Source organism: Seriola aureovittata, chromosome 15, assembly GCF_021018895.1.
Source record: "Seriola aureovittata isolate HTS-2021-v1 ecotype China chromosome 15, ASM2101889v1, whole genome shotgun sequence".
Taxonomy (NCBI): Eukaryota; Metazoa; Chordata; class Actinopteri; order Carangiformes; family Carangidae; genus Seriola; species Seriola aureovittata.
In genome coordinates, this window is record NC_079378.1 from 6,821,213 (window position 1) to 6,847,614 (window position 26,402).

General features: G+C 39.7%; 1 protein-coding gene across 5 annotated transcripts in view; it reads left to right on the forward strand.

The window, feature by feature from the left end:
• trim3b (tripartite motif containing 3b) overlaps positions 1-26,402 on the forward strand; it is a 43,957-nt gene that overhangs the window by 5,276 nt on the left and 12,279 nt on the right. For 2 of the 5 annotated variants that reach the window (XM_056397929.1, XM_056397928.1), the window contains 13 exons: positions 13,475-13,650; positions 16,026-16,155; positions 16,691-16,801; positions 16,945-17,096; positions 17,384-17,564; positions 17,854-17,955; positions 18,118-18,216; positions 18,634-18,786; positions 19,096-19,474; positions 20,142-20,245; positions 20,352-20,519; positions 20,678-20,846; positions 21,494-21,535. In XM_056397929.1, coding sequence (XP_056253904.1) covers positions 13,505-13,650; positions 16,026-16,155; positions 16,691-16,801; positions 16,945-17,096; positions 17,384-17,564; positions 17,854-17,955; positions 18,118-18,216; positions 18,634-18,786; positions 19,096-19,474; positions 20,142-20,245; positions 20,352-20,519; positions 20,678-20,846; positions 21,494-21,535 — 1,936 coding nt within the window. In that variant the 5' untranslated portion in view covers positions 13,475-13,504. Of the gene's footprint in view, positions 1-9,014; positions 9,154-13,474; positions 13,651-16,025; positions 16,156-16,690; positions 16,802-16,944; positions 17,097-17,383; positions 17,565-17,853; positions 17,956-18,117; positions 18,217-18,633; positions 18,787-19,095; positions 19,475-20,141; positions 20,246-20,351; positions 20,520-20,677; positions 20,847-21,493; positions 21,536-26,402 lie in introns of those variants that run through there. The other 3 variants (XM_056397926.1, XM_056397930.1, XM_056397931.1) reach the window with 3 other exon arrangements.

A 26,402-nucleotide genomic window follows, 5' to 3' on the forward strand; every position in this document is an offset into this window, starting at 1 on the left:
TGTGGCTTGACAATGAATATTGTTTGCATGGATGATGTAATAACTCAGATAAGACCTTTTTTTATTGAAGAAATTTAAACATGCAACAAAAACCATTGTTTTGTTTTTTTTGAATATCATTCAGCATGCATCAATTTGATATTGTTCACTGTAATTTTTATTATAAATGGTGCTATGTCTCACCACTACAGTCAGGTGACAACCCTATGTCTCCATGTTTGGTCTGTTTTTTACAATTTCAGATTACATGCATTACACGGATTTAACAAACTCTACAAAACTCTTAAAAGCTTAAAACAAGATTGTTTGCCTCCGCTAAGTGTCTGAAATGGATTTCAGTTCCTCACATTGGGCTCAATCTAAACTCTACCAAGATACAGTTGATGATGCTGGGAGCAGAACATTACTTTGACCTTAAGCATGATTCTTTGAACGGAACTCCAACATGACACAGTTGAGGCTCAGTGGAGGGCTACGACAGAGGTTTGCACTCTCGTACATGTAAGAGCAGAAAAGCCGGGATGTTGTATGAGGACATTTTCTAAAAGGTTGAAATAGTGATCCTGGGGCACCTCTGGTCGCTGTGGGGGAAGTGGAGACTGGAATGTCCAGCTGGCATGGGAGGAATGTCACTGGAGCTGCATGGGAGGGGGCGAGAGTCAGACGAGGAGGGATGTAAACTTAACGGTGAAAAAACACTGAATGATTAACTGAGCGGTGGCCACTACTGTAACTGCTGCATTTTCTGCCTCATTGGCGTCATAACTGTCATATGCACCCCTCTGACTTGCTAATGTGGAGGTTTTTTATGCTGATGCTGAATCAGTGCAGCGATCTGTACAAGGAAAGACGTGGAGCCATTTCTGTATTCTATTAATACACTAGAGTAGTTAAAAGCACCACGACCAGTGACGTGACAGCAGCTGATATCCCTGTAAGTTGTGACTGTTGTAGCCTGTACGTGTGTGTGTGTGTGTGTGTGTGTGTGTGTGTGTTTATGTGTGCGTTTTAAAGGTGTGATGCTCTAAGGTGATTGTGTTGCCATGGGTAACAGCAACAGACTTTCTTCCACTCCGCAAGGTCAAGAAAATGTTTGTGCAAGTCTAACTTTATGTAAATGCTTTTGATGCAGCTTTTATATGCACACATCGGGGGGGGGGGGGGGGGGGGGGGGGGGGGGGGGGGGTGGAGAGGAGAGGGTCCTTTGGCACAGAAGCAAACAAGTACAGCTCAAACTCATTAATTCAAAGTTTTAAGAAGAAGAGAACATTTTTGATTAAACTCTCAAAGCTAGAGGGCTTCCCCTGAGAGATGTGACAGCTTTAGCTGGGACTTCTGTAAGAATCTGGTCAGGCTAATTGTTATTACCCTCTGATGTAAAAGCTGTGATGGCTAATTCAGCTTAAATGACCTTTTTTATTTTAGTTCAGTTTTTATTGATTTTTTTTTTTTTTAAACATCCAGCTCCAGCTTCTCCAACAGGCATGCTGGAGCTCAGCTATCACTTTTTCTGATGGATAACAGTCATGTGGAAGTGATATTAACGATTACTGGGTTATATGCTCTAGTGTCAGTTTCTATGTGCGTTATATTTTACACCAGAGGTTTTCGAATAATATGCAGCTTATGTTTTATGTTTTTCATGTTCACTTTGATGTGTATTCTAAGCCCAAACTATTTTTTTTCTTTTTTGGACAAAAAATATGATGTTTTAGTCGATAATTGGCTGGATAACAGATTCCACGGGCACGGTTAGTATCTGTCCCTTGTTTGGATTGAAAATAAGTGACTGTACATGCTCAGATGTGCGCACACGTACAGCATTAATGTGTGGAATAAGAGTGAGCGCATATTTGTGCTGTGGTTAAAGGACATATAAGTTTTCAAAAGCATATTCAACCGTATTTACTTTGCATTGTTGGGGGGGTGGGAGCCATGTGGTGAAAGCTTAGTGACTGAGCTGAGAGATGCAGTCATGTCATGTTGGATATATTTAGACAGATCCCTCAGGGGGTCTCAGTAATAGCACTGACCATATTATGCCATTTCCTGAGCATTATATTTATAACAGGATATGAAACTGCTGTAAAACACTGCAATTTTAGTCAGTTTGGTCCATTTTACTGTCATATGAGAGAGGTTTCACATCTAACTAAACATCTCAATACAGTGCACCAGGAAAGGGGCAGATTTCTTATAGCCAACAATACAAGATCATTTCACATGGGCTCAGTTTATTCTTCAATATATGGTGTGTTTTGCACTTTTATTTTAACTTGTCTTTTTCCACTGTGCTTGTCACGCAATCCTTGATTCCAGAAGATGACTGCTTGCTTTCAATGTAGGCTTGCAATTCTAACCTTTATATTAATACAGAGAGTTGTGTAGTGATGCTTCAGTTCATTATAAGTTCTGATCAGAGGGTCAAACGAAGAAGATATTCAGCAAATCAATCTGCATTGTATGGCACTGGCATTTTTTTTTTTTTAAATCTCTTTAACAGTGGAGAGGTGAGTCTGTTGTTCTATATGAATACAACTGAAGGATAGACTAGTTACACTCGTTGATGTGTTAAAACAATGAAGTACTCATGTTCCTGTGGTCACTGTCTTGATAATAATCCTTGAACCAGTCATGAGTTGGTTCATTACTTCTTGAAGGACTGACACTCTGTCAGCTATAGGCCCTGTACAGTATGGAAACCAAACGTTTAGACGTTTGAATTTGCACTGAATGTTTCTGTATTGAAAAATAATAATAACTGTAAATTCTCCTTGCTGTATACCATCTTCTCCTATAGGGTAAATATAGGAACCAGAGAAAAAAAAGCTTTGGTGAGTCTGTGGTGGTAAAAACAAATAGTGAGTAGTATTGGTTAAGTTGGCAAAATTTGGGTCAGTGTTATGAAAGCAGCGTATTTAGAAATACATGGTCAGATGAGCTTAGATGAACAGAAAACTTGCGATGTAGCCATTCACTGTGGATTAATGATTGCGCTATTTCGAGGTCTAATTAAAACCATAAATCCACTTGTAATCAGCTTCAATCAAACTTGTGTAATTAAAAATCAAAAACACACCCTGTCACCGTGTTGCAGATGCAGCCCTCTAACTGAATTCTGTCAGTATCTGTGTTTGGAAGAAATCCTGATGTGCTTGTTGTTTTTTTTTTTGTTCCGTCGACATGCTTTTGTTATAATGATGTGCCACTAGAGCTGCGTGCACCTGTGTGTCTGTGTGCGCTGAAGTGCGAGCCGTGTGTTAATATGTTGATGCAGGCGGTTCCTGTGACACATTCCTGCCCAGCTTGGCTCAGATCAGGCGAGCTGATAATTTTAGCTGCGCTTACATCAGTCGGGCCCCGCTGTGTGCGGGACAGTGAGGAGGAGGTAGCGCTCCTCGACATTTGTCATCCACTACGACGTCCTTGCCATAGGACTGCACATGATTAATGTGTGTGTTGTAATGTGTTAGTCAGCAGATAGGCTTCCCTGCTTTTCTGCCCTGCCAAACGTAGCAGCAGTCTCACAGACTATAAGGCAAACAGCGTTGGATTTGGCATCAGCAAAGTGTGATCAGTATAGTGTAGGATTTCTACGGATAAAAAGAAGCACTTGCACATTCCAATGCAAAAAAAAAAAAAAGCAAACACAAAAAAACCTTTGTGAAGCCTTTTATTATTCAGTTTGTGTCGAGATGGTTTCACAGAGGCGTTGTTTCAACTAGGGTCATTTTACTGGAAGGAGTTTCTGTTATTTTGTCCAGCAGAACTACTTTTCCTCCTTCATGTGGAGAGGTTTAACAGACGTGCAAATCATAAATCCGCCGACCTATCTGCATGACGGACAATTGATGGAAATTCTAATCCCCTTTAAGTAAATGAATTTCCGCCATGTGAGGACCCACAGGGTTTTTTTTTTTCATTATGCCTTTTTAAAATGAGCAGTTAAGAAAAACAACAACAAGAAAACAAAACAGCTTTCACACTGAGGCGCAGCTATTCTGCTGCTTACAACCACAAAGTGAGAACCAAAACTCCAAGTCACGTTACATAACAACTATATTTCATCTCTGACATCCATCACTGTGTTTGATTTTGTTGTGTGTGTGTGTGTGTGTGTTTCTGTGATGTGAAAGATATGGGAGCAAAATGCCCATGGCTTTTTTATTTCTTCGTCTTCTTCCGTTATGATTGCTGCGCTTGTTTTCTGGATATTTGGCTCTTACATAAACCACATTGTGACCTCGCTCAGATCATGACAAACATATAAACTCCCCACATACCCAGAACAGATAAACACTCAAACGCACACAAAGACATGGAAGCTCTGTTCAACTTCAACCTATACCTGAGACATCACTGCGGTCTGGTTCTGTTATGCCATGTGACTCGGAACTGGCTGTTTATGTTAATATATGTTTAGCTCGGGGCGTCTATTCCCACAGTTATTTAAAGAAACAAATTATGTCAGGATCAGCTCCCCTACCCTGTGGCACATGCTCTGCCTTCACTGAAACAAGTCTCTGTGCTGGGAGAGGGAGAGGGTCGGGTGGAATAAGAAAGTGGATGAAGAATCTGTGCATGATATAATATTCCCTTTGATTGTATTACCCTTCAAAATATTATTTAATATAGAAGATTATGATATTCATAATATCATAATCTTCCCATTTCTTCTGCTTATACCTATGTTTTGCAGGCTTTTAACCGGCCATACAAACTCTCTGTGTAAAACACATGCGGGAATAATGAATGTCAATGTCAAAGTGAGTGTGTTTGATATTCATAATTCCTTTCAAACAAGAAAGAAAGAAAACAGCTTGCCCATTTTTCCCCCCCAAACTTGGTCTGTTATCAAGATGACATTATGATATTATGTGACTGTGCTTTGCATCGCGCACTCTGAGAGATGGAGCCTGTATCTCTGTATCTGAGCCGCCCCGTGTATCCTATTTCTCGAGGCTCGGTGGAGTTGAGCTGCTCTTCTGATGTTCGCCTTGACGTTATTCATGTCAAGAATCTCTTGATGAAGTTCTGTTTGCAGCAGAGTGAATGCAGGGGTGGGGGGTGGGGAGGGGTGGGGGGGTGTGGGGGGGGTATAATGCTTTTAAAACTGCAGCGTTCCCAGAAATACATTTTACTTGTGGTTTATTTCAGATGTGTAAAGGATTAAAATGGATCAACGACTTTTACAAATTTTTATTATTATCAATTCTTATATTATTTTCTATGAGACACATTCTTTATACACTTTTACACTACATCTATTTTAAGGCAGGTGCAGGTGTGAGACTCTAACAATAACTTGTATGTTTACAGTTGAATGCTTTCAAGGGAACTTTTTTTGAATGATACTGACACTTGAGTGAGTGCTTTTCTTTTTTTTTCATTCTGTTTCATATGGATGTAAGGCAAAAGGATGTTTGTGTGAAGTGGAGCTCTTGGCACACATTTACGCTCACACACCTGCTTTCCCTGAGGCCAGATGTGGTGTAACGACAGCTGGGTCACTGCCACTGCATTTTTTTGTTTCAACCCATCAATCAATCAGGGATTTGCACGTACAGTAGTGTTTACTGCGGGTTTACTCTGAGCAGCCAATAACAAGCCTCCTGGTTACAATGGTACGTGCATAGTCTCAAATGGCCTGCCGTGTCTGTGTGGCATATGGTGTGTTTACATATCTATGTATAGAATAGCAGAGACACACATGCTGATAATTCTCAAACCTTGTTAGTAGTTACACCTATTTGGTTTTTTTCATTCATAACTTTGAATATAATCACACCTTCTAAAAAATGCTGTAACCATGAGAATACGGTTTGCACTGTTGTGCAATGTTAATGCTGTATAAACAAACATGAAATCAGACTCCTATGTCTAATATGCATCGCATGAACCGGAGCTTTATGGAACCAGGTGCAAAATCATGCAAATGTTTAGCATGTGGATCCTTCTCGAGCCTTTCTGAGTCACTACTATGCTGGTCGTCCGAGGATCCCTGCTCTTTTCCACAGTGTGTGTGCAGCTCAGAGCACGTGCCTTCCAGTGGTGTGAAGGGGATGAGAAGTGATAGCTCTATATATAGAAGTATATGTATGGTGGAGGCTTAAGACTGAACCGTGCAGGAGAATGGAAGCTCGGTGAGCATACTAACTGAGGGTTACACAGGCTGGTCCGTACACATCTATTAGCTGTGGGTGTGTTGTTTTATTTGTATCGTTATAAGGACCAAATTATGGTTTAAACCCTCAGAGTGAGGTGTGTGTGTGTGGTGTGTGTGTGTGTGTGTTTTTGTATGTGATTGGTGTCATTTCAGCAGCAATGCAGGAAAGGGGGAGGTGGGCTATAGTGTGACTCAGACTGAAACAGCTGACTGTGTGTGTTTGTGTGTGTGTGTGTGTGTGTGTGTGTGTGTGTGTGTGTGTGTGTGTGTGTGTGTTTGTGGAGATAGAGTTATCGTGTCAGGCCTGGAGCTGTCAGACTCTACGCCATCGTGGTAGACCCAAGATCTCAGGATCATGCTCTGTTACACAAGCGCCTTCTCGTTATTCAGTGTGTGTACGTGTGTGTGTGTGTGTGTGTGTGTGTGTGTTTAAATGTAGTGTATATACACTATCTGTATGTCCTCTTTTCCTCTTCCTCGTCATCGCTTTTCCTTCTCGTCATGTTCTTGAGTCTGTTTCCCCTTCTTCTCTTTCTTTTCCTCCACATCTTTTCCAAGTTCACTTTTTCTGCCGACAGCGGTCACGAGGTTTCAGAGCGCAGCAGACGGAGGCAGGAGGGTACAACGCTGTGCAGGGAGTAGAGCTCCTAAAACACAAGGCATCAGGTGTGCAGCGCTGAGTGTGGGCACATTACTGGCTGCGAGCAGGCACAGCGGCACCCTTAAACCCTTGTTACTCACTTTCACATTATTTGTCGCTGTGTGCGACTTCCCACAGGGCACAGAATAAAAAGTGTTACACCGGAGGACCTGAAAAAACAACATGGCAGCTATGTGATTCTGTGAAACTATAATTCTTTACTCACTGCCTGAAGTAGGTGTAGTAGATTTTCTTGTTGGATGAGCATCGCTATCATCACCATCATTACTGTTATTGATCCGCCTCTTGACCCCAGGGCAGAACGGTTTCTTTATGTTGTTGAAGACACAGAGTCAACAGCTGCAGTGAGTTTGTTTCTACCATTTGACTCACACTAAAGTTCCTCCTCCCTGCTATGATAACCATATTATTATTCGTATTGAAAGGAATGGGGGAAATTTCTACAGTGATATAAACCTTGTAATATCTGAGAATATGTAATGAAACACTTTTGTTTTCTCATTATCTATCGTCTTTTCATGCATACTCCCATTACATTACGTGAATAGTTTCAGGAGACTCACTGTGGCTGCCACTGGTGGTTCATCTTCCTCCAGTTTTAATAACTGCAGGAGTTGTATATTCTGATAAAACTGTCGTTTCAGCAGAAAGCGCAACGCTAAAGCAATAATACTGTCAAGCGCTCACTGCAGGGACGACAGCAGTCTCCCTCAAAAGGCTGCCCACACCGGAGTGCAGCATTTTGTATATTGGTTTTGTCAGATAGCCCCCCCCCCCCCCCACTTCTCTAATTACTTACTGCGGAGCATGAAAACAAGACATCCGATTAGGTTGTTCTATCCAGCGGCAGTATGTTTGTGGGAGTTGATTTCGTTTGGAAAGAACAAGCCTGCAGATCTTGTAACTGCTGTCAAGTCCAGCATGCATTTGATTCACTTGTTTAACAGGTGTAAGATCACTGGCTCCTACTGAAATCAGTGGAAGTTGTTAAGAAGCTGCAGCAATACAAAAAACACAATAATCTGTACGGGAGATTCAATAAATTCGCTGCAGACAGCTACTGATCTGTCATATCTCTTATCCTTTACTTCCTGTTAAACCCACCATAGTAGATGTGGCCTGTGAGTATTAGGCTGATGGGATTTCGGAAAGGTGTGTGTGGGCGTGGAGGTCGCAGAGCCGGAAGCGAGGGAGGAGAGACCACTGGACTCAATCCGCGCAGATTTACTGTAGATTGATGTTTTTGTCAGAAAATCGTCACCTCTTGCTCCAGATTAAACTCTTGAGCACTTCATAAGGACAGCATGTTTAAGAGATTGGGAGCAAAATTATCCCGTGGTGAGATATTTTACTTCAAATTCAAAATGATAATCCCCTTTTCAGTATTAAGGGTTTTTCTTCATCCCTGCATATGTGTAATTTGATACTATAATACTTGACGGAGAAGCATATGTTCCAAATTCTCATTTGAAGTTTGTTTTTTTTCTTTTATAGGTGACGTATCATGAATTATATAACTGTGTTTTGTTTGGCTGCCCTGCGTGTGTGCGTGTGTGTGCGTGTGCATGTGCATGTGCGTACTTGGCTGGCTAAGAAATGATATATTTCTGCATAACAGTAACTGGAGGCCAGATGATCCAACTGTTTGGATGAGCGTCACCCGTCAGCTGCTGTTTAGAGAAGTAAACCTGCTTCTGGGCCTGATCATCGAAGCTTTTCAGAGCGCACAACATTTCACAAATCACATAATGAGGCACCAGATTGAGACATGACGTGCAATATGCTCCCGGTTTCAAGTTATTGTCTTTCCAGCTCTGACAGTTGGACTTTCCTTCTTCTTTTCTGTTTCAATCTCTACCTCTCTCTCCCCTCTGGCCAGCACGAATTGTTGGCCCATGATGCAACCCCACTCCACAGTTTAAGTTTCCCAGCCAATCAGAGCGCAGCAGTAGGAGGGTATCCAGTCTGCTCATGCTTGCAAACAGCACTGACAGTAGGAGGGACTTTCAATTTACACTCCCACCCTCTGTTGTCGTCCCTGTTCAGTCCTTTTTCAGTGTGCCTGTGTGTGTGTGTGTGTTTGTGTGTGTGTGTGTGTGTGTGTGTGTGTGTGTGTGTGTGTTTGTGTGTGCTGTATTGGAAAAGGAGAAAAAACGAGAGAAGGAAAAGGGAAAAGGAAGAGTGGTCAGCAGGACTGAGGGGGGGTGGGGGGGTGGGCCTGCGAGCTTGAGTCAGGGCGTGTGCTGATTCTCCAGTGTTACTCTGACTTTACACATTTCTGCCATGGAGCGTTCTACACTGATCTACTCCTCTCTACTGACAGTAGGTAGTCTCTCCGTCATGTCTGTGTGCGTTTGTCCTCATGTTCATGCAGCACACCTGCGCATGTATGACTTTGACAGTATCAGCTCGGCTGTCACCATAGTGACGTGTGTGAGTTTGTCCAGGCTGTCGGCACATATCCATCAGGGCTGTACAGGTGCATGACGGTGAGCGGGGAGCAGATGGGCTGATACTTTTACTGTGTTCTTTTCCTTTTCCCGATGAAACTGTCTGTCTCTCCGTCCCTTCTCCCTGCCCTCCTGCTGAACTGGGAAGAACGACGATTAATTTCCTGTCTCTCCTACTCCACTTCTTCCCCCTCCACTTCATTTCCACGTGTGTGTTATAAGAGATACACATGAGCTGGGAGGATCCAGTTGTACAGTGAAGCAAGAGCAGGAGTTTTAGAGCTGAATGAGACAAAGAAAGTGAGGGGAAGAATACTATTACTTTGTGTCCTGTTAAGCCTGCAGTGAATAGACGCTTTGTGTTTGAACTCCACGGGTGTTAGCTTTTTGTCACACGCGAACCTGCTGCAATCATGCACTTAAAACACACACACACACACACACACACACACACACACACACACACACACACACACACATACACTGTTAGTCGCACTTGCAAGCACTGTAATCCTGAGAGTTCGGGGAATTACTCAAGCTAAGGTCACCAGCAACATTACTGCTGTTATTGTTGTGTGTATAATTGCCAGGAGAATTATAACACCTTTCATTTTGATGGTATTAGTTGACAGCTCCCTGCAGGATGTGTCTGCTCATACATCACTTTTTGAAGCTTCCTGCAGTCCTGCCTGGGTTTGGCTTCATCCCACCCTGCTGCTTTTAACTGCAGAGGCTAAATTTCGCATCTGCACGTCTTCACTCACTCTTCTGATTTAGCCAAGCCTGTCAGTTAACTGGTCATGGTTACTTTAAAGCTTCAAAAACTAAGCATTGTGGCCCACTTAGGAATTAAAGCAGCCATGAATGAAGTTGGAACCACGGTCGGCTGAATACATATGCATAATTCATGTGCATGCATGACTCTCACGTGTGTCTGTTGTTGCATCATGTATGCATGTTATGTTTCAATCAGCCGGACTGTTAAGAACATACAAGTGCTTTGTAAAACTCTTAAAGCTTTCATGTGTCAGTCAAACTGTAAGTTCAAATTTCCATTTTCTGTGACTGACACTGACCAGATGGTTTAAGCTTTTGTGCTTTTCTTTTCATCCCAGTGTTTTGAGAAATACTTCTTATTTTGAGGATTTATTCTAATGCAGAATCTTATTATTACTGTGGCCACCCAAAAAGAATGTATTTTCAAACACAGTCAGCAGTAAATAAACGGACGCCAGCCACATCACTCTCCAGCAGTTCTGAGACCCCTGGTCCTATTTTAGTTTCGCTGTCATTGATTCCCTCGCCTACCCATTAATACATGTGTCTAAATTTAGACAGACGTCATCACAGAATGATGATATTAGTATCAGTGTGTTCTAGCACAGACAGAGAATGGCAGGGAAGTGTGAGAACTTTACTGAAGTACACAGAACATCCTGTGGTTGATCGCTCTTTAATTCTACATTATGTGGAGAGACATTCGAACTTCTTTTCATCAGAGACAACCAGATACTCTTGAAATGGCGCTTTTACGTGCAGGATTTCTTCAGAACAATGCATATTTAGATGTAGACAACACATTAGCTATTTAGCCTCTGATCATTTCCATCAGACACCCTGCTTGTCCCTAACCAGCGTGTGATTGTGACCTTTAACCTCCCAGTCAAGAGACTGTGTGTCACTGGACCCTCTTTGCAAAGACTGGAAAGATTCTGCCTGGTTCTTACCCACCCTGATCATGTGTGTGTGTACGTACTGTATGTGTGTGTGTGTGTGTGTGTGTGTGTGTGTGTGTGACAATTGGACATGAGCAGAGATGGGACATAGGGGATTGAGTGTCGTATTAGAACCAGCTGTGACAGATGCGCAGACAGGGGGAGAGTCTGGTGGGGGATGATGATTATCAGTGTGTTTGTATGTGTTTTTGTGCCTGAGTGTGTGTGTCCTTGCTATTGTTTATGTAAGTGTTTATGTTCATAACTACTGTATATCTTAAGGCCAGGTATGTTTGTTGGAAACACACGCTACTATCCACTCATCCCTACAGTTATATGAGCGTGTGACTACATGTCTGTGTCTGAAACATGAATAATACATGTGTTGACCTACTGAGAACGTTTGGCTGGACTACATTACTTGAGCTAGTTAGCAACACAGATAAAAATGGCATGCATAGTGTTCAGGAAAGGTGCCATTTGAAGCCTGAGGTCAGGTCAGGTCTGTGTATCTCAGAACTACACACTGTGATGGCCTTTTGTCACCTCTCACAAAAAAGCCAATGTTGCAAATGGCATGCTCACATTTTGTTATTCAGACTGGATATTTTTGCATTGCTAACACCTAATCTTTCCACTGTCTTATTTCACATTCACACACTAGATGCATGTTAGCAATGGGAATATGCTGCAGTAGCATCTTCAACATACTGCTGTAATTGTCACGCCATATGTGTTGGGGCTTGTGCTGATGAATGTGTAAGTGGTGTAAGTGTGTTGCTGGGCAGAATATCCATACCTTGCAGCTGCAATTCCATAATGGAGGAGATTATGTAAGGCATGGGGCTCTTCCGTTTTGCCACTATTAATAATAAATAAACTGTCAGTGACATGCATTGCAATTTATTAGGTGTGTTATTTAAAATGTACATGTGTATTTTCAATGCAGTTTGAATTAGAGCCAGCATGAAAATATTTGGTAACATTTAATATACAGTTCTTATTAAAGGTCCCATATTTACACTTTTCCATTTTATTTGAAGTTTTAATATCCATAAGAAGATGAAGACCATCTGAATGTAGTTTAACATCTCCTCTCTCAGGCTTCTCTCTGGAGCTCTAGCAACAACAGGTCAATGGGCCAATCAGAGGAGAGGCTCTGAGCCTCTTTTCTGATTGGCTGACTGTTTTCTGAGTGATCAAATAAAAATATAGCAGATTTCGGTCAGAGAAACCAAATCCTGCAAGTTTGGATGTTGCGTCAAGGGTGGAATGGGCTTGGGTCACGGCTGAGAGCGATGACTGCTTTGTTGTGACATCACAAAGTTACAGAAGTGCTGGCTGCAAGTTTTAAGGCTTAGTTTCTGAATACAGGCTGTTTGTGTTTCTCGTTGGACCTTGACACTTTCACAGTATTAATATAGAACCTAGACCTGCTTTCTAATCAAAAAACACATGGACATTTCACTTTATACAATATGGGACCTTTAAACAATTCCATACACTGATGTATTATCCAAATTTAAACAAAACAGTGCCAAACCAGAAAAATTATAATGCAGGATTATAACATACCATCACTCACAAACGGATGCACAGGTCCTTTAATACACGCTGAAACTAAATAGAACTGCTAGATCAGTTATTTGTATACAGGCTCATATGTCTAAAGACAACAAACTTTATATGTAATTATACAAAAAATTATATATATAATGTAAATCTATGTGTATGTACATAGATTAAGAAAAAAAACCCAATTATTTTACTCATGTTGAATTCTATATTTTATGGTAGCACATGTGGCTTGATCTTGAGAATCTCTGGTACTGAACTATTAACTAGACCTCACTAGTGACTAGCAAATATAGACAGACTGACAAACACAAATAGAGGGAAACACAGACACTACCCTGCACATTCTGCACATTCATTCAGTCACACGTGTGTACGAGTGAAGTGGATGTAACTGTCACAACAGGTCCGGTGCATCAGGAGTGTGTATTATTCCTGGTATGGATTTGAGGACTTGTGTGGCCTGGAAAACCTGTTTTAATGCATTATTTTTTAGATCTGTAATTAAAAGGCATGTCTTTAACTACTGACTGCACTTAGTGTTTAGTTACGAAGCCTTTAGCCTCCTTTATTTTCAACTGTGATGTTCAACAAGTTAGGCACATGATGATTCAGGTTTGTCTACATCTGCTCCTCTCTGTTACACTCAGCGCTGGTGCATGTGTCTGTTTCACACAGTTCTCCTTCAGCTGGCTTTGTCTGGCATTAACCTAGAAATAACACCACAACAATGGAGACATTTTTATACTAATCAAGGAGTTAATCAGCTTTGTTCACTTTGGTTCCTGGTACCTCCTGCGGGAAGTTTGCTGAGCTTTAGCGGCAATGAAAGTGACACTCAACAGAAAAGCTTTTATAGGCATATATAGGCAAATATTCACACTTTTATCTTTTTCTCTCTCTGCAGGCTAACTGCTGTCGTTGTTCGTGGCTTTAAATGTCCTCTGCCATGGCGAAGCGTGAGGCTGGGAGCACCAGCCCTGTGGTCCGTCAGATAGACAAGCAGTTTCTGGTCTGCAGCATTTGCCTGGATCACTACCGCAACCCCAAGGTCCTGCCCTGCCTGCACACCTTCTGTGAAAGGTAACTAATACTTGTGCTCTCTTATTGAATGAACGCTGGCAAAAGCCTTAATTACCCACAATTCCCTCAAGCTAAATCTGACACAAACCCAAGTCTCTGCACACCCCTGTTCACACCGTCTGCTACATGTAGCTTTTTGTGACCATGCAAAGAAGGTGGTAGAACACAAGCTTCACTGTGGCTGTTTTCCCTGCCAGGACTTATCCTCCCTGCTTATTACTGAAGAATTCTTGTCATATTTACATGTCCCATAATAGAAGAACCTCATCTATTGCAAATCCCTACCCGCAATTAAACAGCTCAGAGCACTTCTCCTCACCGACTCCACTGGGATAAGTGCATTCCTTAGCATCAGGGACCGTCAGTGACTGCAGTCTGACAAAAAGCCCCATTGTTGGGAGATACATTTACAATACTTGAATTTGCAGTTCCTTAGAAAGACGACACCCCCTCGGGCGATACTTACTGCAGTCTTTTTGTGCCGAGCCAAGCTGAGGAGGCCTTTGGGAAAGTTTGTTGTGGGTCAGGGTGGGAGGATGGAGAAAGCAGGGATGGGCGTGTTGTTAGGTGCACAGGATAACCAGGATTATGTTTCAAACTGGTTTACTTCTAAACCTATCATCAAACAAATATTTATGGAATAGTTTTGAATAGCCACACAAAGTATGGGATAAATTCTTTTTCCAAGCAGGGGGCATTGAGGGGCATTTGCCCACCAGAAAGCAAGTTTAATCCCCGGTTTAACTGGATGGCATGTGATCTGAAGCCCTGCTGAGGTGAACAGATTTTTGTCTGGAACTATACATGATGTAGCCAGAAAGATGTTTTAATACTGAATGGGCTGATGTAGTTTTAGGGGTTTTAAAGCTGAGCTGGCAACCGCTGCTGGGCCTATTGTGATTGGTGTGGTCTGGTATCACTTTTAATTTAGCTTCCTTTGATTATCTGTCGTTAATCACGTAAACTTCCAGCACATCTGCTTATGAATCTATAACGATGTGTGATCAGGATCGCCTCAGGTTATCCTATTGAAATTATGCCAGAATAAATTCTATCCTCCTATAAACAGGGTCACGTGGCCTCTTGTGCTCATACTCATGACTGTTGGACTTTAAATTAGCCAGTTAATCAATTAGACTGACAGAAAATGAATAATGAATAAAACAGTTTTGGTTATTGATTAATAGTTTTTCTATTTAATTTGTTGTTTTTCTCTGTTTTATATCATTGTGAAAAAAAAAAAAAAATATATATATATATATATATATATATATATATATGTTTTTTTTTTTTTTTTTTTCACTGTTATTGGAACAAATATGCAGTTTAAACAGAAAACAGAAATCTTTTTCTAATGTTCTCTAAACAGGTATTCCGGTAATTGCAAATCTAAAGCTTAATCGACAATGAAAATAATCATTACAGATCATTTCACCATATAAGTGTTTGAGCCTGTGGTCGCCAGCTGGCTGTGTGCGTGTGACAAAGGAGCAGTGTTATAGTGGTGTTGACAGAGCGATAGGTATAGACCAAGACTTTAGTTAAAGCTCTCAACAGCTCATGACTGCACTTCACCAAAGCCTGGTTGACACAGGCCTGGTGTGTTGTCATAAATTAAACAGGCAGGTGTTAGTATGTAGCTCAGCCCAGACAGCTGCCAGACCCCCCTGTGTACAGCAACAGAAACTTATCCCCGACAATGACCTCAGGTTGTGTTGCAGCATTAACCCCAGTATCAGTGATCACAGAAGCTACAGATAAGAAAAAAAAAAAAAAACAGTCAGGGGAATGCGGTGTAATCTGCATATTGCAGCTGAATTTTGCTGACTGTGGGTTTGGTTCAGGTTTGAAGGTGTCTTATGTTAAATTGATTGCCTCCTAAGGGCAACTGAGCCTGAACATCCTCAGCCTTTAGGGGCTGGTGGGATAGATGTAGATGTGTGACTGCTGCCAGGATGAGGCTCGGGCCTCGTCACATGCCACACGCGCATAAACATACGGGCCACACACGAACATATACTCTCCCCGAAGTCTTTTGTCTCGGTGCATCTCTGTCAGGCAGATTGGTTTGCCAGAAATTCACTTACTCAAGGCCTCAAACTGTGGGTGTTTTCTCCTGAGGCTGCGGGTTCTGTGTATCGACTTGGATTTACACTTTCCCCCAATTTGTTGTGACAGCGGCACCGCTCAGACGCTGTTTCTCAATTACGGTGATAAGGTGACAGCTCTCCCTCTCTAGTGTCCTCTCATTCTCTCTCTGCTGTATCCATAAATTGAATATGACTAATAATTATACACAGAACAGTGCAAAAGAATCACATGGGTATATCTCATACTCTAACTCGTGCTTTCTTTAACTTGTTCTCCCTCCTCAGTTGTCTCCAGAACTACATTCCCCCAGAGTCTCTGACGCTCTCGTGTCCAGTGTGTCGGCAGACGTCCATCTTGCCGGAGAAAGGAGTTTGTGCTCTACAGAACAACTTCTTCATCACTAATCTCATGGAGGTTTGACTCTTAATCCTTTTTTTTTTTTTTTTGTTTACTTCAAGTCAGACACAAATGTTTTAGCCCGACAGGATTTTCAAGTACGTTTACATGGAACAAAGGAAGAAACGATTATGAAGTAAACAACAAAGCAAAGATTATTAAAAAGCAGTTACAGACAGTACTGAGCCAGAGGGTTTATGTGTGTTGCTGATGCTGTTTTTGTGAGAACCACTCCCAGTGTTAAACAAAGGGAGGACATTTTTTCAGACTGAGGTCATTCAGGACAGTCCTTGCTTCTTCAAGAGGCTCTTTTTAGGATTTGTTTACCAGTGCCACCACTTCAATTCTGGCTGGGGACTTTTATTAAATATCCCCGCTCTCTGCTCTTGTTTCCTGTCAGCTATTAACTGTCAAATAAAAGAAAAAAATGTCCCCAAAAACACTAAAAGAAAAATGGAAACAATACAACACCAGGCCACACAGATGGTTTTCTTACAAGTCTACTGCTCATTACAAAACAGCATAATGAAGGTTCAAATGTTTGTCCGACCAGGTCCTTCAACGAGACCCAGAGTGCTCGCGGCCGGAGGCCTGCAGTGTCCTGGAGTCAGTCAGTGCCGCAGTTGCAGGAAAACCCCTCTGCTGCCCAAACCATGAGGGGAAGGTGGGAAGCTCTCAGCTCAGTCATCGCCTCTTTTGTTATTAGCAATTATTAATGTGCAAGTGAAAACTGAACTTAAACCTATCTGCAATTCCCAGCAAGAATGAGGGAGCTTTTCTTTTTACTTAGTTTGTCTCCCTCTGCAGGTGATGGAGTTCTACTGCGAATCATGTGAGACGGCCATGTGTCTGGACTGTACAGAGGGCGAGCACCGGGAGCATGTGACTGTTCCTCTGCGGGACGTCGTGGAACAGCACAAGGCTGCGCTGAAGACACAGCTGGACGCAATACACAGCAGGTGGGGAGCTTGATGCCTTGATAAAGCTTTCAGAATATATCCTTCACATCAGGTGTTTGGGAGTTTAGGCATTTGGCCCAGTTTGCCATCAAATGTCACCTGTGCTGTGCTGTGCCTGGCGTGTTAAAACTTGGTACTGATTATAGTGACTCATGTTCATGCTCAGCAAAGAATACGTTTTTGTAGCTTTCTAGCTACTTCCTCATCAGATTATCTTTTGATTTTTAATTTAATTTTAGTAAGGATTTATAAAAGTTCACATTGTGCAATCTTGTGCGATCTTGCAGGCTCCCTCAGCTGACAGCAGCCATCGAGCTGGTGAGTGAGATCTCTCGCCAGCTGAATGACAGGAAGAATGAGGCAGTGGCAGAGATTACCAGCACGTTCGAAGAGCTGGAGCGGGCGCTGCATCAGCGCAAGTCGGCCCTCATCACAGACCTGGAGAGCATCTGCAGCGCCAAGCAGAAGGTTAGCATGTTATATATATATAGAGTATACAGTATATGCTCTCACATGCATGCACATGCATATTTCTGTGCACTTGCATCTTTGCACACTCATAGTCAGACACACAAGCGTACACATTCATACGAACATGTCACATTTCTCACATTCCTGTCAACAATACTTAATATTATAAAAGACTCTTAATCACCTCTTTTTATATATTTCATCTCATCTCACATTTTACTCTGACCTGTTCTCCTCATCCACTCGCTCTTCTGTGTCCCCTTGTATTCCACTTACCTGAGTGCAGGTCCTGCAGACCCAGCTCTCATCTCTCCTTCAGGGGAAGGAACACATCCAGAGCAGCTGCAGCTTTACAGAGCAGGCTCTCAGCCACGGGAGTGCTACTGAGGTGCGCTGACAGATTGTAATTTGTTCAAGCAAGCTAGCAAACACTTAACAACACTTATGGGAGCCAGCTATCAAATATGATGCAGCAGTGTAACACAATGGGAGCTCTTGCCAAATGATGTATTAAAAACTGACTTAGAAGACAATATGTGTCTCTTGCAAGGTGCTGCTGGTTCAGAAGCAGATGAGTGAGCGGGTAACAGCGCTGGCCCGACACGACTTTCCCGAGAGACCACATCAGAATGCACACCTGGACTGCCAGGTATCGCCTGCTGCTTATACTGATTCAAACTGTTTCTCTGCTTTTTACTATTGTGATCTGACTGATGTTCCTATATGGTGACGCAATGCAATTTCTAAGCAGTTCTTGAGTCTATTATTAACATTTTTTTCTCCTATTGAGGGTGTGGGAGTTTTTCCATGTTGTCACTAATGATCTCAAGTTGTTCTGTGATGTGTGAAATGTTGATGTTTATCGCTGGAGAATATAGACATTAAAGCTGAGTTAATTAAGTTTTTACATCCAGCAGATACAGAGCAACATGAACATCCCAGTTGTATTCATGGTCATCTGATGGCTTAATATTCACTTTCCTTTTAACTGGTTTGTTTTCCACCAACTTTAGAAAGCAGGAAGTTATTCTACAGTTGAAAATGTTGTGTATCTTGTGCGCTGCAGGTGGAGACTGAAGGTCTGCGACGCTCCATCCAAAACCTGGGTGTTCTCCTCACCACAGCAGCTGTAGCTCACACCTCCGTCGCCACAGGAGAGGGCCTCCGCCATGCAGCAACCGGGCAGCACCACACCGTTACTGTGACAACAAAAGATAAGGTACTGTCTTCATGTCATTTAGCCTCACTGTCATTTCCTACATGTGTAAAGTGAACCATGGAGAACAGCTTGAAATTTAATGCCATTTTTAGCTTGTTTTTTGCAAGTTATTTTATGGTGGAGACTCTTGTAACCAAGGCAACTAATGAGGATATTATTATTATCAAAAATAAAATCTTTTAGGAGCTTGTGATGTGTCTGTAGAAAGTGCTGCCCTAGATGCTGCGCCCATGTGCATCATGCTTGAACAACAAGAGATTTTTTATTTTTTTGTTGTTGTGGAATTGAATCAGTGACCTCTGTCTGCAGGATGGCGAGCTGGTGCGGACAGGAAACGCTGTTTTAAAAGCAGAGATAACGTCCGTTGATGGGAACCGCGCTGCAGAGACAGAGGTAACGGACAATAAGAACGGAACATATGAGGTGGGCTACACGTTACGCTCTGAGGGAGAGTACTCCTTCGCTCTGCTGCTGTACGGCCAGCCGATACGCAGCAGCCCGTTCCGCCTGCGGGCAGTGAAGCCCTCAGATGTGCCGCAGTCTCCGGATGACGTGAAGAGGAGGGTGAAGTCTCCCAGCGGGACAGGGGGCCACATACGGCAGAAAGCGGTGCGGCGGCCCTCCAGCATGTACAGCACCACCAAGAAAAAGGAGAACCCCATTGAAGATGAGCTCATCTACAGAGTGGGTAAGACGGCTGACCACATCTAGGAGAGGATGTAGACATATGTCATAGCAGGGAAAATACTATATTTCCTCTGTATTTCCTGTATTTGTTGTTTTAATTGCAGATCAGGAATGTGTAGCATTACCACAAACTAGTCTCTGAACCATAAAACAAGTTTTTAGATTGGCATTCTCACTTCCTGGCTGTTTTCAGTTCATGCCACTGGACTGCAGAATGAAAATCAACCTGCTGAGACCTGACAGAAGGAATGACATCCACAGAAAATCCAGTGTATTCACAAGCTATGTTGTCAGGAGATCACACCTAGAAAGCAAACAACAAGCAAACATGGATGATGTGTAAAGGATAATAAGAATTTGCTGGTAGCTTATTTGCATTATGAAGAGTTAGAGAAAGAGAGATTATGTAACTTCCACAAATGAATGAAAGTGTAATTTTCTCACTGTGATTGAGTACCTGGCTCAGGCAGGTTTATGCAAGTTCATTTTTGAACTGTACTGACATGAAAAAAAAAAACTCAATTTACCTGGAAGGTAAAAGTCAAGTTATGCTTTGTAAAATGATCAGCATCAATGTATGAGCCTTTGAGGAAAAATGTGACACACTGGAACTAAGGTGAAAATATCAAATGGCACATTTACTTAGTGTGTAATTATTTTTCTTTCAGGGTCCCGGGGCAGAGAGAGGGGGGAGTTCACCAATCTGCAGGGAATCTCAGCCTCTAGTAACGGCAGAGTGGTGGTGGCTGACAGCAACAACCAGTGCATACAGGTGAGGCAGACGCAGAGAGGAAGATGCATGTAAGGTGCAAACATGTGTGGGTCATGTAGAAAAGGAAAGTATTGTTGTTAATGTCCTGTGATGGAACTGATTACAGGTATTCTCCAATGATGGCCAGTTCAAGATGCGCTTTGGGGTCAGAGGTCGGTCTCCGGGGCAGCTGCAAAGACCGACAGGCGTCACTGTGGACATGAACGGCGACATTGTTGTGGCTGACTATGACAATCGTTGGGTCAGCATCTTCTCCTCTGATGGCAAGTTTAAGGTGAGGCTGCACTGTCTCAAAAGCTTTTCTGAATTCATTAGGTGAAACATAAGAAAATAAACATTATAACATAAAGAGATAACGATGGTTTAGAAATTCTCTCAATGTCCATTTCTTTCTTTCCCTGCTAAAATCCTCTCTGTCTTACACCCTCCCAGAATAAGATCGGCGCAGGCCGGCTCATGGGTCCTAAAGGTGTGGCTGTGGATAAGAATGGACACATCATCACCGTGGACAACAAGGCCTGCTGTGTCTTCATCTTTCAGTCCAATGGGAAGCTTGTGACTAAGTTTGGAGGCAGGGGGACATCGGAGAGACAGTTTGCAGGTGAGAAGGAAGCATTAATACGTCGCAACAAGACGGGAAGCTCACAAACAACACCCTCTCGTTCACTGGCACTATCTGTCACTGGGGCAGCTGTGTCTACCAGCTTTTTAAAGTAAATCTGTCATGATTAATGTATTTAAAAAAATATATGGCAACACAAAATATTGTAAGGATAATATTCTGCAACATGTTTTGCAGCTTGCATTTTAGTGCTTTTTATATCTCTATATAAGCACTCATTGTGAACTCTCTGACTAACAAAGGTGCAGTTCACAGTTATTTTCTTTCACCTCTATAATAGTTAGCTATTAGCTGTGCCTATCTGAGCATGAAAGTAGGAAGTGAGGCAATGGCCACATCATCAGGGTGTAAATATGCGATTCTCCACTCGATTCTTTGGTTTGGTTTGTGCTTTTATTGTATTTCTGACTATAGACTGAAGTGTTATGTTGTGATTACATCCTCTTTAAAAAAAATATAAGCCTGTATACACTTGTAGGCAAAGCCCCCAGGCAACAGAATCCCCTCACACACTGTGCCTGTGCTGACCACCCTACTCTATTTTCTTCTTTCTTCTTTGCTTATCCTCCATCTCTGACTACATATTTTTTTTCTTTCTTTCTGTTCTTCCTGTTTTTCCAATTCAGAAAAACTTGGCCCAAACTTAAATAAATCTGGCTCAGTTTTCAGTAAGTACTAAGTGTGGCCTTGCTGCAACCCAGGGGCGTAGGTTTGGTCTCAACATTGGTAGGGACACAACAACACCGCCACCCCTCCAAAACAAAGAGATTGACTTTTTAATGCTGTCAACCTAATGGTTTATTAACATATAAGATCTGAATTTAGATTCAGAAATGCCCATACGCAAATGTAATATAATTATATATGTTAATAAAGTTGCATTTTACTATATTTCATATATTTCATATATGTTATAAACTTATATATATATTATATATACTTATATATGTCATTATAATATATCCTCTTATATGTGTGTATCCTCTTATATGTGACACATATGGTAACATCATTCTTGATATAGAGACCTATATGTCATTTATATGTCATACTGTATGTCATAGTATAGTATGGCATAAAAAGTCATAGTATGGGAAGGCAATAGAGTTGACACTTAAACTGATGTGCATATTTTTGGGCTGCCCTGGGTCCGAACCCAGACTCTTCTCACTCAAAACTGTGAGGCAAAAGCTCAAAAAACTACACTACCATTCCAAACCATAAGCAACATCATAGTATGCTAGGGAATGAAAACTCATGGTATAGTAAGGCATGAAAATTCAATGTCATACTATAGTACTGAATAAAAATATAAACTATATTAAGTCAAAAAAAGTCTTAGTGTGGTAAGGCACAAAAATGTCATTGTATACTAAATCATAAAAAATTTCATATTATATTTAGGCATATAAACGTCATAGTTTAGGCTTAAAAGGCTTAAAATATCATACTATAGTAAGGCATGAAAGTCATAAAAATGATATAGTGTAGTTTGGCAAAAAAGTCATAAAAACGTCATAGTATAATAAGGCATAAAACGTCATACTATAGTAAGGCATGAAAGTCATAAAAATGACATAGTATAGTATAGCAAAAAAGTCATAAAAACGTCATAGTATATTATGGTATAAAAAGTCATAAAACGACATAGTATATTATGGTATAAAAAGTCATAAAAACGGCAAAGTATAGCAAGGCATGAATTGACATAGTACAGTAAGGCATTAAAAGTCATAAAAACGACAGTATAGTGTGGCATAAAAAGTCATAAAAAGGTCATAGCATAGTATGGCATGAAACGTCATACTATAGTAAGGTATAAAAAGTGATAAAATAGTTCATAGTATAGTAAGGTATAAAACGTCATAGTATAGTAAATCATAAACAGTCATAAAAACAACATAGTATAGTATGGCATACTGTAAAAAGTCATAAAAACGTCATAGTATATTATGGAATAAAAAAGTCATAAAAACGTCATATTATAGTAAGGCATATAACGTCATAGTATATTATGGCATAAAAAGTCATGAAAACGACATAGTATAGTATGGCATACTGTAAAAAGGCATAAAAACATTATAGTATATTATCGTAAAAAAAGTCATAAAAACTTCATAATATAGCAAGGTATAAATTGACATAGAACAGTAAGGCATGAAAGTCATAAAAATGACATAGTATAGTATAGCAAAAAAGTCATAAAAACGTCATAGTATATTATGGTATAAAAAGTCATCAAAACGGCATATTATATTAAGGCATAAAATTACATAGTATAGTAGATATAATAGTGTGGCATAAAAAGTCCTAAAAACAACATAGTATAGCATGGCATAAAAAGTCATAAAAACGACATAATAAAAAGTCGTAAAAACGACACAGTATAGTATGGCATAAAAAGTCATAAAAACGACATAGTATAGTATGGCATACCGTAAAAAGTCATAAAAACATTATAGTATATTATCGTAAAAAAAGTCATAAAAACTTCATAATATAGCAAGGTATAAATTGACATAGAACAGTAAGGCATGAAAGTCATAAAAATGACATAGTATAGTATAGCAAAAAAGTCATAAAAACGTCATAGTATAGTAAGTCATAAAAAGTCATAAAAACGACACAGTATAGTATGGCATAAAAAGTCATAAAAACGACATAGTATAGTATGGCATACCGTAAAAAGTCATAAAAACATCATAGTACAGTAAGGGATAAAAAGTCATAAAAACGACATAGTATAGTGTGGCATAAAAAATCATTAAAACAACATAGTATAGCAAGACATAAATCAACATAGTACAGTAAGGCATTAAAAGTCATAAAAACGGCATAGTCTAGTACTGTATAAAAAGTCATAAAAACGACATAGTATAGTATGGCATACTGTAAAAAGTCATAAAAAACGACATAGTATAGTATGGCATAAAAAGTCATAAAAACGACATAGTATATTATGGTATAAAGTCATAAAAACTTCATAGTATAGTAAGGCAAAAAATGTCATAGTATAGTAAGGCATTAAAAGTCATAAAAACGACATAGTATAGTATGGCATGAAAAGTCATAAGAACGACATAGTATAGTATGGCATAAAAAGTCATAAAAACGACATAGTATAGTATGGCATAAAAAGTCATAAAAACATCATAGTATATTATGGTATAAAAAGTCATCAAAACGACATATTATAGTAAGGCATAAAATGACATAGTATAGTATGGCATAAAAAGTCATAAAAAAATGACAGTATAGTAAGGCATAAAATGTCATAGTATAGTAAGGCATTAAAAGTCATAAAAACGACATAGTATAGTGTGGCATAAAAAGTCATAAAAAATGACATAGTATAGTATGGCATAAAAAGTCATAAAAAGGTCATAGTATATTATGGTATAAAAAGTCATAAAAACGACATAGTATAGTATGGCATACTGTAAAAAGTTAGAAAAACAACATAGTATAGTATGGCATACTGTAAAAAGTCATAAAAACATCATAGTATATTATGGTATAAAAAGTCATAAAAACCTCATAGTATAGCAAGCCATAAATCAACATAGTACAGTAAGGCATTAAAAGTCATAAAAACGGCATAGTATAGTACTGCATAAAAAGTCATAAAAACGACATAGTATAGTATGGCATACTGTAAAAAGTCATAAAAACATCATAGTATATTATGGTATAAAAAGTCATAAAAACTTCATAGTATAGCAAGGCATGAATCAACATAGTACAGTTAGGCATTAAAAGTCATAAAAACGGCATAGTATAGTACTGCATTAAAAGTCATAAAAACGGCATAGTATAATACTGCATAAAAAGTCATAAAAACGACATAGTATAGTATGGCATACTGTAAAAAGTCATAAAAACATCATAGTATATTATGGTATAAAAAGTCATAAAAACCTCATAGTATAGCAAGCCATAAATCAACATAGTACAGTAAGGCATTAAAAGTCATAAAAACGGCATAGTATAGTATGGCATACTGTAAAAAGTCATAAAAACGACATAGTATATTATGGTATAAAAAGTCATAAAAACCTCATAGTATAGCAAGCCATAAATCAACATAGTACAGTAAGGCATTAAAAGTCATAAAAACGGCATAGTATAATACTGCATAAAAAGTCATAAAAACGACATAGTATAGTATGGCATACTGTAAAAAGTCATAAAAACATCATAGTATATTATGGTATAAAAAGTCATAAAAACCTCATAGTATAGCAAGCATAAATCAACATAGTACAGTTAGGCATTAAAAGTCATAAAAACGGCATAGTATAATACTGCATAAAAAGTCATAAAAACGACATAGTATAGTATGGCATACTGTAAAAAGTCATAAAAACATCTTAGTATATTATGGTATAAAAAGTCATAAAAACTTCATAGTATAGCAAGGCATGAATCAACATAGTACAGTTAGGCATTAAAAGTCATAAAAACGGCATAGTATAGTACTGCATAAAAAGTCATAAAAACGACATAGTATAGTATGGCATACTGTAAAAAGTCATAAAAACATCATAGTATATTATGATATAAAAAGTCATAAAAACCTCATAGTATAGCAAGCCATAAATCAACATAGTACAGTAAGGCATTAAAAGTCATAAAAACGGCATAGTATAATACTGCATAAAAAGTCATAAAAACGACATAGTATAGTATGGCATACTGTAAAAAGTCATAAAAACATCATAGTATATTATGGTATAAAAAGTCATAAAAACTTCATAGTATAGCAAGGCATAAATCAACATAGTACAGTAAGGCATTAAAAGTCATAAAAACGGCATAGTATAATACTGCATAAAAAGTCATAAAAACGACATAGTATAGTATGGCATACTGTAAAAAGTCATAAAAACATCATAGTATATTATGGTATAAAAAGTCATAAAAACCTCATAGTATAGCAAGCCATAAATCAACATAGTACAGTAAGGCATTAAAAGTCATAAAAACGGCATAGTATAATACTGCATAAAAAGTCATAAAAACGACATAGTATAGTATGGCATACTGTAAAAAGTCATAAAAACATCATAGTATATTATGGTATAAAAAGTCATAAAAACCTCATAGTATAGCAAGCCATAAATCAACATAGTACAGTAATGCATTAAAAGTCATAAAAACGGCATAATATAATACTGCATAAAAAGTCATAAAAACATCTTAGTATATTATGGTATAAAAAGTCATAAAAACTTCATAGTATAGCAAGGCATAAATCAACATAGTACAGTAATGCATTAAAAGTCATAAAAACGGCATAGTATAATACTGCATAAAAAGTCATAAAAACGACATAGTATAGTATGGCATACTGTAAAAAGTCATAAAAACATCATAGTATATTATGGTATAAAAAGTCATAAAAACCTCATAGTATAGCAAGCCATAAATCAACATAGTACAGTAAGGCATTAAAAGTCATAAAAATGGCATAGTATAATACTGCATAAAAAGTCATAAAAACGACATAGTATAGTATGGCATACTGTAAAAAGT